The 15,635-nt window shown below is 33.5% G+C and overlaps 1 protein-coding gene across 1 annotated transcript in view; it reads right to left on the reverse strand.

Annotated features, from left to right (window-relative positions):
* Positions 1-10,761: 10,761 nt before the first annotated feature.
* The window catches only part of REPS2 (RALBP1 associated Eps domain containing 2), a 201,226-nt gene continuing 196,352 nt past the window's right edge, over positions 10,762-15,635 (reverse strand). Inside the window, exons 21-22 of the mRNA XM_058186758.1 lie at positions 14,485-14,590; positions 10,762-13,044 (exon numbers count right to left, since the gene is read on the reverse strand). Coding sequence (XP_058042741.1) covers positions 12,976-13,044; positions 14,485-14,590 — 175 coding nt within the window. The 3' untranslated portion in view covers positions 10,762-12,975. The remainder of the gene's footprint in view (positions 13,045-14,484; positions 14,591-15,635) is intronic.

A 15,635-nucleotide genomic window follows, 5' to 3' on the forward strand; every position in this document is an offset into this window, starting at 1 on the left:
CTTCAGACATTCAGAGCATATTTGGATAAAGCATTGTCTCCTTTAATTTCCAATGCACTAATGTTTCTGTTCATATATTCTGGGTGCCAAAACACTTCATATACACAGGGATGTATACACAGGGATGTATACACAGGGATGTTATTGCATTGTATTTCTGAAATAACAAAAATTTGTCTTAGCATAATATAGCAGTTTGAAAAAATATAATGATCTCAAGGAAGTTATTATATACTAAAAAGTTGGTAGATGAGCAAATCACAATGCAGTTTTAATAGCACAGTATAGCAAATTAAACACATTTTTATAATGTTAATCACTTGCAATAATCATGCTCTAGTAAAATAGATTCTCTTATTTCATAGAGTATGCAAATTATTTACCAGTCTTTCCTAAATAGAGCTATCAACCAAAATATTTATTTCAAACTTGGTGTGTGCCTGGGTTAAACACTCAAGATTTGGCAGTGTTACTCCGATCCTAAGGCTCCTAAAATGCTATTCAAATTCTTCTCAAAATTAAATGCAATAGTCTACAAGAAATCCAATTAGACTGAAGACAATTCTAACATAAATAGTATTTACATTGTGAAGAGAAAATACGTAACTTTAAAAAACCCCTATTGGTTCAATTGTAATTCATTGCTTTTCCTTCCATTGTTGTGAGCGGTTGTGGATTCAGAATATGTTCATTTGCTTAGTCAAGACAGACTATCACCTCCAAATAAAACCCTAGCCATTCTAGTTATTGTTTAATGTTTTATTTTCTACTAAAGTTGCAATGCAAAACTGACACCCATGTACCCACTCAGGTTCTAATTGAAGGCTCTCTCAAATTAGCTTTTTTTCTTTTATGCAAGTCAGGGTTCTAAGAGCTAAAAATGGTGCCTTAAAGGTTTGCGAACATCCATTTCACGCCTAGAATCTTTTGAAATTGCTCAACTGGGCCTTCTTCCTACCCACTTTTGGAATATGGCTTTTGACATAACAAATAAGAGCTGACGCAAGTTGTTTATCCCTAAAGTAGGAACTCTAAACATTATTTTAAAAAACACTCACACACATATTAAAACATTGCAGTTAATGTTCCAAAACCACAGGATTAATTATGCTCATGTTTTAAAGTTACTGGAGCCTATGATTTCTTTTCTTTTTTTATCATTTAAAATGAGACCACCAGTGAAAATTTTGAAAATGAAAATCAAATATATGAGAAGTTTAACTTTTTATATAGCTTATTCTATAAGAAATTTAACTATGCCAGCTTCAGAACTGGCATTATTCCTGACCCATGTTTTAGGCACCTTACAGGAAGGAGGTGACATGGTTTTTGACTCTTGTATGTACATGGTGTTTTTAATATGGTATGTTCCCCTCTGCATTTCTGTTGGTGCAATTACTATGATTTCCTAGTGCAATACTGGCAAGGAGTTGTTAAGACTTAAGGGAGAAGTGAAGTGCTCTAAACCACACTCCAGAGAATATGTCTTGAGTAAATAATGGAAATACACTAACAGATTGCCTTATACATTGTAAGCCGCCCTGAGTCTTTGGAGAAGGGCGGGGTATAAATGTAAACAAACAAAACAAAACAAAACAAAACAAAAAGATGACTACTGATATTTAAAGGGATAAAACTACCAATTGTTATAGGGAATTTCTAAATTATGTTGTTGTGGGTAGTAATTATTATTGTCTCAAAAAACAAAAAAAAAACAGAACATAAGACTTCCGCTTGGTGAGGCTCAGACAAAGAGAGGCTTTGAGGAGCTAGCTCTGCTCTTCATCCCTCTTTTTTTGGTGCTGGAGCAAAACCCGAAAAGGGTACACGAAGCCTGTAGGGAAGCGTGTTGAAGTGGGGAGATTTGAGGAGCAGTTTGGTGACAAGCAATCATCAACGCGACAAAGAAAAACCCCGTGGAGCCCACCAAACAAAAAGCTGGCATTTTTTTAATGCCAGCTCCGTAGTCTGACAGCCAACAAAATGGGAAGCAAGATTATTGACAGCTTGTGGTGAGGAGCAAGGAGAGGTCAGTGCTAAAGAATTTGTGTAACAGAAGATTAACAAAACAAAACAAAATGTTCGCACTTCATTGTGAAGATTGATTGATCGTAACTGGAGAAGGCAGCTAAGAAGCTGGTGAGAAAGAGCGGAAAGTGACTGGGAGCAATTGATAGCCTGAAAAAGGCAGGACAGTTTAACAAACAAAATAGGAGAAGATAGTAATCCGGATACCTTTTGAACATTTGAACATTGAATTTTAGACTTTAAACTTTGAACTTTGAAAAACTGAGAACTGAACACTAGTTAAGAGGCTGTGAGCTTTGTTTTTTTTTTCCATTAGAAGCAGCTGAACTAACGGAAGTGGAGAGCGACCATAGCAAAGAGCATTACTCAGCAACTTATCAGCATAATAAGGAAGACTGAGTTGATGGGAACTTTTGAGAGACTAATACATTCATGAGAAACAAGAAATTGATGAATTGGTGACTCTTTTAATTTTTGTCTACTTTTGTTTATTGAATCTGCCAACTGATTTTTTTTTTCTTTTCTCTTTTTCTACTGGATATAACGATTTGAATGCTTTTTGGAAATCACTATCACTATTTAATCCACTTAAATCATTAATTTACTTCTTAGAAGGCTAATAAACCCAGCCAAGGAATTGATTATAGCTAAATATTCTAATTTATACATTATATATTAAATGACTGAAAGTGTTACATAAGTTATCTTATATATTGATACTCCTTTCATGTTTGTTTCTGCTCTTTCTTTTTTGCATTTTTTCAACCTATATATATAAACATATATACACCGATTTATAACTCAGATTTATAGATTACTAGATACTTTGATTAATATATTAATATTTATATATAATACTTGTTAAGATTTATATTTATAACTCAAACTATGAGCTAGTTATAACTAGTTATAGTCAAATTTGGAAAAAAAGAGTTTCATATAGATATTTATAGTTAGGCACCTCGACCCTCTAATTAATTATGCATTCTACAATTTCTGAATACTGATGTGAACATCGAGATCTATACAAATAATATAATAACACAAAAGTTTATAGTAATCACTAAATTATACTAATAATGAACTTTCAAAGTAAAGAATTTGTAGGTGTTTAATGCCAATTTGGGACAATGTGTACAATATCCTTAAAAAGCAGAAAGAGATACCTTCCACAAACATCACATTAACTAAGGTAGGAAAGAAAACCACACTACCTCTAATACTCTCAGCAACAACACCTTCAGCAATAACACAGAAAACAACAGAGGGAATGCTGAAAGCCGAGGAACAAAATACTGCTTCCAATATTAATATTCAAATCTCACTATCTACACTACAAGAATCAATGGCAAAACTCCAGGAAATAATGGTAAAGAACCATTTAGAGACAAGAGCAGATATTAACGAACTGAAAGAGGAAATGGAGAAATTAAAACTGGAAATGAGATCAGACATATCGAAACTCGATAAAAAAATAGGATCAATCCAACAAGCATTAGAGAAGAATGAACATACAATAAAGGAAGTAGAGAAAAGAACGGAACAAACAGAGAAGGAACTAGAAAAGATGGACCAACAAATAAAAACAGTGAGCAAAGAAATGGGACACTCTCTGACCTTCATAGAGATAGATAAGGCTGCGTCATATTTAAGATTTCAAAATGTAGTGCAAGAAAAAGATGAAGATTGGGAACTAGTGATGGCAGAAATCTTAGCTGAAGCGCTAGATAGAGACAAGGAAATGTTAAAGGAGATGGACGACGTTTACAGGGTCAGCACGAGTTATGCGAGAAGAAACAAACTCCCAAAAGAGGTCCACATTCGATTTACAAGAAGGAAAGTGCGAGATATCATATACAAAACATCCAGAGAAGAAATAATAACACATAAAGGTAAAGAAATTCAGATTCTCAAGTAAACCCCGAGAAGAGTGAGAGAGCAGAGAAAGGATTATAAATTTCTGGCTAAGCAGTTGAATAAGCAAAACATTCTATTTTGATGGCTGATTCCAGAAGGGATGTTGGTTACTTGGGAGGAAAGGATAATTAAAATAGATACTCTTGAAAAAGCTCAGGATTTTTTTGAACAACTGGTGGGGTCAGAAGACCAAAGTAGCAAAGAAGATTTAGATCTAAACCCCCAAAGAAGACAAGACCAATTAAAAAATAAACACAAAGAACAAGAAGTAATAGATACTAATCAACAACAAACAGAAAGGGATATAAGAGCAGTCAGAAGACAAAAAGCGAAAGATAACTAGGGCTATGGAAAAGGAGGTGGAAGTCTTATCCATCAATATAAATGAACTAAATTCAACGACAAAAAGGAAAAGGATTTTTGCAATTTTAATAAAACAAAATATAGATATTATATGCTTACAGGAAATACATATTCTAAAAACTGATGAAAAATATTTAAATTGCCTCAAATTAGGGGCGCTGTTTACGGCTTCTGCAGATCAGGAGAAAAAGAAAGGAATAGCGGTGTACATTTAATATTTGAAGACCCTAAAGGAATAATTTTGGCAATAGATATCCTGATAAATTTTAGAAAAATCCTATTAGCGGTAATTTATGCCCCCAATGACAATCAAAGTGAATTTTACAAAGCCCTATATGACAAAATTATTGAATTAGAAAAGGAAAACATTTGCATTATAGGCGATTTCAATGCAATATCAGATTATCAAAAAGACTACAATGTGGGGAATAAGAAAGCGGGGGGAAAAAAGAGAAGTACCATAAATATTTGTAGAAATGACTAAAGAATTAAATTTAATAAATATATGGAGAACACTAAATCCAGAAAAAAGACAATTCACCTTTTATTCGAACCCCCATAAATCTTCGTCACGCATTGATATGGCATGGATGAGTGGAGACCTAGTAGAAGAAGTGGCAGAAGTAGAAATCTTACTGAATTCATGGGCAGACCACAACCCGCTTAAAATTAGCTGGAAGGGGGGAAAAAAACCAAGGAGAAGATTGACACTAAATACTCAATTATTGAAAGATGAGGAATTTACTAAGAAAATTAAGGAAGAACTAAAATTTTATTTTAAAGAAAATAATAATCAATATACATCGACCCAAAACCTATGGGATACTATGAAAGCTGTGATTCAGGGAGTTATAATATCCTTTACTGCAAAAAAGAACAAAGAAAAATATGCCCAACAAAATAATCTACTTCAAACAATCAAAAAATTAGAGACTAATCTACAGAATAACCCATTAAACTCCCAACTACAAGAACAACTGATTCTCTATAAACACAAACTCAATTTAGTTGAGCAGGAAGAACTGGTCAGAAATCTGAAAGCAACCAAACAAATACATTTTGAACAAGCAAATAAACCAGGAAGATGGCTCTCTTATAAACTCAAAAAAGAGAGAGAGAAAAGAACCATCTACCAATTACAAGATGAAAATGGAGAAAGCCAATATACAATAGAAAAGAAAAAAGAGATTGCACATAAATATTTTGAAGATCTCTATAAGAAAGAAAAAATAGATGAGGATCAGATTAGGAACTATCTAAGGGAAAAAAGAACTCGAGAAATAAAAGATGAATTGAAAGAAATGCTGACTAAGGATATAACTACGATGGAATTAAATTAAGCAATTAGATCCCAGAAAAGTAATAAAACACCAGGCCCTGATGGTTTTTCAGCAGAATTCTATAAGACAATAGAAGAACAAATAGGACCAATAATGGTTGATTTATTTAATGAGGTATTAATGTCAGCTAAAATGCCATATACGTGGAGGGAAACACTAATTTCGCTAATCCCGAAGGAGGATACGGATCCTAGGCTGATACAAAATTATAGACCAATCTTTCTGTTAAATGTAGATTATAAAATATTTGCAACTATTATCGTCAACAGACTAAAGAAAATTTTGAATGATTATATACACTCAGACCAAAATGGATTCCTCCCAGACCGACAAATTAGAAACAATTTAAGAATAATAATGGATAGTTTAGAATACTATGAAGCTCACCCGGAGAAACAAGTAGCCTTGTTTTCTTGGACGCCCAAAAAGCATTTGACAATCTCAATTGGCAATTTATGATTCAACAAGTGTATGATATGAACTTTGGCACCAAATTTGAGAATATCATAACAGCAATATATTCGATACAAAAAGCAAAAATTATAATGGAGAAAATACCCAAACTTTAAATATAGAGAAAGGAGTTTGACAAGGCTGCCCCCTATCCCCTCTGCTCTTTATACTTTCATTAGAAGTATTATTAGAATGAATTAGACAAAATCCAGAAATAAAAGGATTGAAAATCAGAAGTGAAGAATATAAACTGCAAGCATTTGCAGATGATTTGGCTTTTATTATTGAAGAACCACTAGAGAGAGGACAAGCACTAATTAAGGAATTAGAAAGATATGGAACTGTAGCAGGACTGAAAATTAATAGACAGAAAACGAAACTTCTACCGAAAAATTTAACAGAACCACAAATAATAGAACTGGAAAGATCACTTGGATTTCAAACAACAAGAAAAATCAAAGGGATATGGTTGATAGCGCATTGCAAAGTGATAAAAGGAGAATAATTACAACAAATTATTACAAGAAACAAAAAAAGATTTAGAATTGTGGCTGAAGATGCAGCTGTCACTATTAGGAAGAATAGCAGCCGTAAAGATGTCTATACTACCAAAATTCCTATATTTGTTTCAGACTGTTCCAGTCAAATTAGAAAAGACGTTTTTTAACGACCTTAATAAAACAATTGGAAAATTTATTTGGCAAGGGAAAAAACCTAGAATAAAAATGAAATATCTACAAGATATGAAGAGCAGAGGAGGATTTGGATTACCAAATTGTGAACTATATTATAGTGCAGCAACACTAGTTTGGTTAAAAGATTGGATCAATTTAAAGAATAAAAGAACACTAGTTATAGAAGGCCACGACCTATGGAGAGGATGGCATGCCTTCCTGTGGGAAACAGACCATACGAAACAACAGTATTTTCACAGACATTTGATTAGAGATTCCCTAATAAACAATTGGATTAAAGTTAAAAAGAAACACTGTATAAAAATCCCAATTTGGCTATCCACAATGGAAGCGATGATTTACCCAAATAATTTATATTTGAATAAAATGCTAAAATACAAAGATCTATTAGATATTCATGGAAAATTAAAAACACTACAGGACCTCCAAGAACAAGGACTACGGGTTGACTGATGGGCCTATCTTCAGTTACAAAATCGATACAAACAAGATATAAAAGAATATGGAATATATCTTAAACTACAACAATTAGATAAAATTTTACTAGGGCCAGACAAAAAAAATATTACCCAAATTTATAAATATTTGCTAGAAGTAGAATTGGAAGAAGAAGTAGTGAAAGGATGTATGATTGCATGGGGTCAAAATATTGGACATAATATAAATTTATCAGATTGGGAGAAAATATGGAACGGAAATTATAAACTAACAAAATCAGCAGCATACAAAGAAAATGCATATAAAATGTTCTACAGGTGGCACCTACCCCCTTAGAGACTAGCGAAAATGTATCCCAAAATGTCTCCAATATGCTGGAAATGTAAAAATAAAGAGGGAACATATTACCATATGTGGTGGTCCTGCCCCGAATCCCGTAAATATTGGTTAAAAATTAAAAAGTGGCTACAAGAAATCACGAATGAACAATTGGATCTAGAACCGGAACTCTTTTTATTGGGGATTTTTTTAAAAAAATACGTGAAGAGTATAAAATATTTAATACTACATATATTAACTGCTGCTAGGATGGCCTTCACTCAATGTTGGAAACAGCCACGTGTGCCCCCAGAGAGACTTATTATACAAAAGATCATGAATTGCGCAGAAATGGACAAACTAACTCTGAGTTTGAAAGATAAAGAGATATCAGTATTTTATGGTATATGGGAACGGTGGTATGGATGGATGGAAAGGAGATAGACAGGAATATTTAGTTACTTAGTATAATCAATAGATAAAATAAGAACACAAATATATACAATTTAATGTTTGTAATTATTGCACGGATTATTGTTAGAAGAAAAACACCACAAATAGCTGTTAAGTGATATAATCTTTTCTTTTTCCTTTTTTTCTATGCTTTTAATGTAAAAAAGTTCAATAAAGTATATATCTATATAAAAAAACAGAACATATATATTTAGTCTAATTATTTTTGCACACAAGGTTTTGATAAAATTGAAATTGTTCCTTGAAATGAGTATTTTAAACAGCTCTGTATTATATATAATATATCCAGATTACTATTTCAAACAACATTGTATAAATACCAATCAAGACATTCTGTTTTGTGTGCACTTGAAGTATATTTAAACTGATGACATTTGTATCGTACTCTTATGTAAAAGTTTGCATAAAATTGCTCATTGTTTAAGATTTATATAGTGCACTCCTAATAAAGTTCCTTATATGCTTCTTGAATATATTAATCATCAAAATAAAGTGATGAACCAGTTTTACAATCTGAGTATAATCTAAAGCTCAGCCAGAGGATCTGTTAACCTAGACTGAGTTTTTGTGTGTACACTTAATTTTAAACCAAGTGTATTTTGTGTTCAAAGAAATGGTTTCATATTTGTGTTTATGCAGGGCAGTCTGTCACCACCACTTGAGAGAATGGCATTTTCTACAGGATTAAATAAAAGCATATGTTACAAATGTGATTGGGGCCAAGAACACAATTAAAATTTTCACTGTATGAAAACAAGACAAAGCAAATCCTAATTGGTTTAATGGAAATGGGTAGGATTTTGTGATGTTGGATTCTATGCTGGGTTTACAAGTTAATAAGACTTGGACTCTAAAACTGAATAATATGGGCTATAAAATGAACCAGTCTGTTTCCGATCCACAGACCATGTAATCCCACATGCATTTTAATAGTAACCAGATAGCTGCTTTTTGTAAGCAAAGACAACCTTATCCTGTTGTCCTTCTCAACCCAAAGAACTGATGCACTGTGGCCTGCTGCTTGAATACTAAAGTTTTAATAAGATAGTATGGTCACTATTAGTTACATATCTATTTGCCAGATCCGTGCATCTGCCATTCTTTGTGAAAGAAGTGGGGGGATTTGGAGTGTCACATTTAGTTCTTTTTCTAAGTATCCAATTTCTTGCCTGATCCTCTTTGTATAAACTTTATCCTGATTTATAACTGTTGCCTGGCGCCAGGAATCCCTGAAGAAATCTCACACCTTGGAAAAGTGGGGGGGGGGATTGTAAAATGCCCGAGAAACTCTTAGTATCTGTTTCTCAGAGAGGCTGATGCAATTTGTATTCACACCTGTGGAGTGGCTGGAATCTACATCGGAAGGTGGGCAGGGGTACCTAATTTCCTTTATCCTAAACTGTATGCCCTGAGGGACTCCAGAGCCTGCTTTGAGTTTTGACTTGCTTTCATCCCTTTCAATAAAAGATTCCTTTTGAAATACAAATTTCTCAAAGTTCATACTTTCTTGGAAGGGGGGTGAGAAGCTGGTTCTTACACTGTTCCTGTGAATTGGTTAATCTCCTTTACAAGGGTTCTAAGTCATGAGGATGTTTTCAGTAATGGACAATGATTTGCAAGAAAAATGTAAATGCAGAATATTAAAAAAAGCTGTTCTAGCTGCCCCATTCCCTAAAGGATCACTTTCTCTATGGACATGATAATCTCAGCATGCAAATAAAGGAGTACTATATATTTTAATGCAAGCCAAACAATGTGTCACAAGTACAACATGTACCATGTTTCATATTTGGCACAAGGGAATTTTGGGGGGATCAGAACACTAAGTGGAATTAATATGTAACAACAGAAGCAACATATTAATAAAATATTAATCCCAAAGGAGGGGAAATGACTTGTGAACTGTTAATAACTTCAATAATTAAACACAAACAACTCTAGACACAAAGCTGCTCTGCTTTAAATGTTAAAACATGTTAACCTTTACACGTTAACCTTTAAATAATGAATATTATAATCTGTGAGTAATAAGTTAATATTTTTTGTAAGCAAAAGCACTACACTAAATCTTTCAATGTTGCTATTTTTGTAAATAATTTCATGAAATTTAAGTAGCAAAGTGCACAATTTATAATTGGAACTGATGTAATGAACTAGTACCAATTCTACTGGGCTGACTTAACTAACTAATCAACATGAATGTCTAGTGTGGTGGACGTGCGTTGAAGCGAAAAGATACTGGACTAAAATACACATGTGGTTGGAAAAATTGATTAAAAAACATATTGACTTTAAGCCAGAAGTCTTTCTGTTGGGAATTATTCCTGAGATATACACTAGACACATTAAATATTTGATTGTGAATATTATTACAGCAGCCAGGATTGTGTTTGCTAATAATTGGAAAAATGAGAAGTTACTTTTGCAAGACGAAATAATTAGAAAAATGATGGAATGTGCAGAGATGAGTAAATTAACATCTGAAATTAGAGAGCAAGAAGACAAGCAATGCTATAAAATATGGGATTTATTTTACCATTGGTTAAATGGAAAGATATGTTAGAAAAGATAATATAAGACATATATATGAAAGAGATGTTTATTATGTGAATGCACAAGAAGATATGTTAACACCCATGCAGCACGTTGTAAATTGTTTTGATCAATCTGATATTGTTATTTTTTCTGTTAAAATAAATAAAAACTTTAAAAACAAACAAAAAAAACAAACATGAATGTTTAGTATTTTCCTAGCACACAGTTATGAATAAATAACTTCATAGTATGGGATAATATGCCATCCATTAAAGAACTAGAACTATATACTGGGTGCACAATTATTAGGCAAGTGAGTATTTTGACCACATCACCATTTTCATGCATATTTTCCACCTCAAGCTGTATAAACTTGAATGCTTAGTGGATATAATCATATCAGATTATGTGTATTTGTGTAATGAGGGAGGTTGTGGCCTAAGGAGATCAACACCCTATATGTGTGCATAATTATAAGGCAGCTTATTTTCTTCAGGCAAAATGGGCCAAAAAAGAGATTTAACTGATTCTGAAAAGTCAAAAATTGTAAGTCTTTCAGATGGATGCAGCACTCTTGAAATTGCTAAGATATTGGGGTGTGATCACAGAACAATCAAACGTATTGCAAATAACCAATAGGGTTGCAAGAAACGTGTTGACAAAAAGAGACACACATTAACTGCCAAAGATTTGAGAAGAATCAAATGTGAAGCTACCAGGAATCCATTATCCTCCAGTGCTGTCATATTCCAGAACTGCAACCTACCTGGAGTGGCCAAAAGTGCAAGGTGTTCCATGCTCAGAGTCATGGCAAGGTAAGGAAGGCTGAAACCCAACTACCACTGAACAAGACACATAAGTTGAAATGGCAAGACTGGACCAAGAAATTTTTGAAGACATATTTTTCAAAGGTTTTATGGACTGATGAGATGAGAGTGACTCTTGACAGACAAGATGGATGGGTCAGTGGCTGGATCAGTAACACAGAACTCCACTTCAACTCAGAGGCTAGCAAGATGGAGTTGGGGTACTGGTATGGGCTGGTATTATTAAAAATGAGGTAGTTGGATCTTTTCGGGTTGAAGATAGACTCAAAATCAACTTCCTACTGCCAGTTTTTAGAAGATACTTTCTTCAAGCAGTGATCTAGGAAAAAGTCTGCATTTTTCAAGAAGACCATGATTTTTATGCAGGACAATGCTCCATCGCATGCATCGAAGTACTCCACTGTGTGGCTAGTCAGTAAAGGCCTTAAAGATAAAGAATAATGACATGGCTTCCTTCTTCACCTGACCTAAGCCCTATTGAGAACCTGTGGGCCCTTCTTAAATGGGAGATTTATGGTGAAGGAAAACAATACACCACTCTGAACAGTGTCTGAAAGGCTGTGGTTGTTGTTGCACAAAAAGTTGATCGTCAACAGATCAAGAAACTGACAGACTCCATGAATGGAAGGCTTATGACTGTTATTGAAAAGAAAGGTGGCTATATTGGTCACTGATTATTTTTTTTGAAATGTCATAAATATTTATTTGTACATTTTGAGTTGTTTATTAGTCTTAACAGATGCAAACAAACATGTGAGATGGGCAAATTTTCATTTTTCATTTAGTTGCATAATAATTCTGCACACTAATAGTTGCCCAATAATTGTTCGCACATAGATAGTCTTCTAAGAAAGCCAAAACCTCACTTTTACTTTCTTAAATATTCAGGTTTGAGATTTCTTAACATTTTGGATTGATTGAGAGCACTGTAGTTGTTCAATAAGGAAATGAATTCCCCAAAATACAACTTGCCTAATAATTGTGCACACAGTGTATTAAACTATGGTTGCAGGCCACTGTACATTGCTTCCTTCAAACTGCAGCAGAAATATGGGAACAGTGACAGTATGCCAGCTTTCAGAAATAGGCAAGGAATTGATATGTAGTGGTAAGTTGTAGAAAGAAGTGTGTGGATATATTTTATCAATACAATAAGATTTGTGCTTTCTACAAAAGGTAGTGATTGTAAAACAAGGGGGAGGGGGAAACTAGGAAGATATTATACATGATAAATACAATGTGCTATAACTGCTCATAGAAGGCATATGAAAATAATAGTTAAAAGTATGAGACGGTATTAAGCAAAATATAAATTAATTTTTGGGATACACACATACACAATATAAATGTCCTTCTTCCTGTCCTTTGGAAATAAAGGGTTGGCTAGATTAGTGGGAAAATAGTCTAAGTACTATGGCTGTTATTTGGATGGTGTGCATCTTCTTGCCAACAAGGTAACTAGTACAAGAAATGTAAAGATATCTGGCAACTATTTCTTCCAGACGAAGCTGCCTCATTAGAAAAAAAACGCCAACGTATTATACAAAGTGCCATGTTTCATAGAACAAACTGTGTGTAAAAATAATGTCATAACACAGTTACAGGTCGGTGTTGCTCCAATTGCGTTTCCAGTGCAATTCGTTCCTTGTGAACTTCCTAGATAGCACAAATGATATGAAATAATTAGAGACCAACTTGCTGGAAATATGCATATATAAAAAATAATTTTGTTTTAAAATGCAGACTTATGAACTTTACTTTTGCAGTTTCTGAATTTCACTATGTGTCCTTTCAATAAACTATAGCAATAACAAAATAAACTGACACTCAAATGTTGGATAGCTTGGTAATTTGAATGCTCTACCATCATTGCCCTGATTTTTTTAGTTTAGTTTACATTGTGATTCCTTAAGAAGTTTCAATACTGTATATTAAGATACAAATATTTTTTTCCAAAATATGCTTTAAGTTTCTGAAAGCTAAACCATGGACTTTTCATCTATCTATTAATACTATTTTGAACTCTACTGTAATACTGATCAGGGGAATGCATTCATTGATAAAGAGTTTTAAGGACCATCATTGAATTGACTGAACTTGGTCAAAAAATATGAAAGAAATGAAATCAATAACTCATGTCAATCCCTTGATAAGAAGTACCACTGGAAAGAAGATTAACGTTAATAATGTCACATATTTTTCCTTAGATATAGACAGTAAATAAATTATATTTCAGAAAACAGTTGTTTCAATTTTATTTATAATTTAGGAGTTCTTCTGCTGTCTTATTTGTTAGAAATTGACTTATTTGCAGTTAAGAAAAAATTCTGATGGTTATTTATATTCAAGATACATTAAATATCAAAACCGAAATTATTACTGTAGCAAAGTATCTTTTGCATCAAAAAGATTAGTTAACTAAAAAGAAGAAGTGTTTTATTTTCCACTTCAAATACATTTTGAATAAAGGGATTGCAACTGCAAAAAGGACATTTCCTCATCGCATGTCTACAAAGTTTTATTTTTTTAAGTGCTAATATGATTACATATAAACATTTATTCATAAAGGGACATGAATGTATGAAGGGGCTGGGAAGTGGCTCACCAGGCTAATGCAGCCTGTTATTAACACACAGCTGCCTGCAATTACAACTACTGCAGGCTCGAGTCCCACCAGGCCCAAGGTTGACTCAGCCTTCCATCCTTTATAAGGTAGGTAAAATGAGGGCCCAGATTGTTGGGGAGGCAATAAGTTGACTTTGTATATAAATATACAGATAGGATGAGACTATTGCCTTACACAATGTAAGCCGCCCTGAGTCTTCGGAGAAGGGCGGGATATAAATTCAAATTAAAAAAAAAAATGAAGGGAGAGGGTAGTTTCTGTCAATGTAGAAAATGGTATGAGGATGTAGGGAATTCACATTTATAACTTCCATAAATATATTTAAATTTATTTAATTCATGGAAGGTTCCTTTTCACTCCAGTTCTCAGCCACCCATTTTTCTATTTCAAGAACAACATTTATATTTTATACTAATGCTTACATTTTCTTTATGTACAAGTGCAAAAAGAGATGCATGAGTATTTCTTACTTTCAGTTGTTGCTGGAGTTCGCTATTCAACCGAACTAGCACTGCATTAGCTTCTTTGTTTTTACGAATAGCAGTCTGAACAGCTTTCTTCTGTTTTGAAGACTGTCTGCCAGAGATAAAGACAACCCCTATTTTTAATTAGTAGGACAATCTGGATGATAGACAAAGAGGACATGGTGGATTTAAATTAAAATCAAGGGAAAACATTGGGGTGTGTATCTTTAAAATATGTAATTACCATAGAAAGTCAATACAGTATAAGTAAACTATGGCTATGGTCTCCAAACTGATATCTAATTTCCCTACAGAATTCTCCTCTGTGTTTCCTTCTTTACTACTGAATAAACTTTAGAATCAACTTTATAAGAACAATTTAGGCCCCCAAATATCCCAAACTCTGATTCAGATCTTTCTGAACTGATATTAACAGCCTTATCATAAATTGTATGTTCTGCAACATTCTAACATAAAACATTTTTCCAATTCCAGATGTTAAAAAAGACTATTTTCATAAATATACACTCATCTAGCTTTGGATAAATCCATAAGGAGGGATCTCTAATCCAAAATGGTGATGTATTGAACTAATTGCCCTTGCAATATATGGTCACCTATTTCATGAGGAAATTACTCTGTGTGGCATGTGGCATACAAGCAACCCATAAAAACAATTTTGAAAAACATTTAGGAATAACAAAAATTAACATTATTATGAAAAGGCTAAGAGAAGACATCAGATTACAAATAATGGAGCCATCTCATCAGATCTCCATTTCCTTGAGATCTTAAGGCCTATTGATACAACCAGGTTTTAAGGAACTTCTGGAAGGTTGACAGAGATGGGACCAATTTTGCCTAAGGGGGGATGATATGCCACAGGGAAATTATTTGATTTAAATCCCAGTTTTATCTTGTATCATTCATGGTATAATGCTGTCACCTTCTATTTCCTCCAACAACATCCTGTAACAGAAATGGACTAAGAATGAGTCCCAAGTCAAAACTTGGCCCCAAGTCACTCAGCGAGTTTTCATGCCAAAGGAGGTATAGAATTCATAATTTCTCCATTTCTAACCCAGCACTTTAAGAACTACATCAGATTGGTTGTCTCATGGTCAAGTGCATTATATTTTTCTAAATCAGAGTCAATG

Source organism: Ahaetulla prasina, chromosome 5, assembly GCF_028640845.1.
Source record: "Ahaetulla prasina isolate Xishuangbanna chromosome 5, ASM2864084v1, whole genome shotgun sequence".
NCBI classification, from domain to species: domain Eukaryota; kingdom Metazoa; phylum Chordata; class Lepidosauria; order Squamata; family Colubridae; genus Ahaetulla; species Ahaetulla prasina.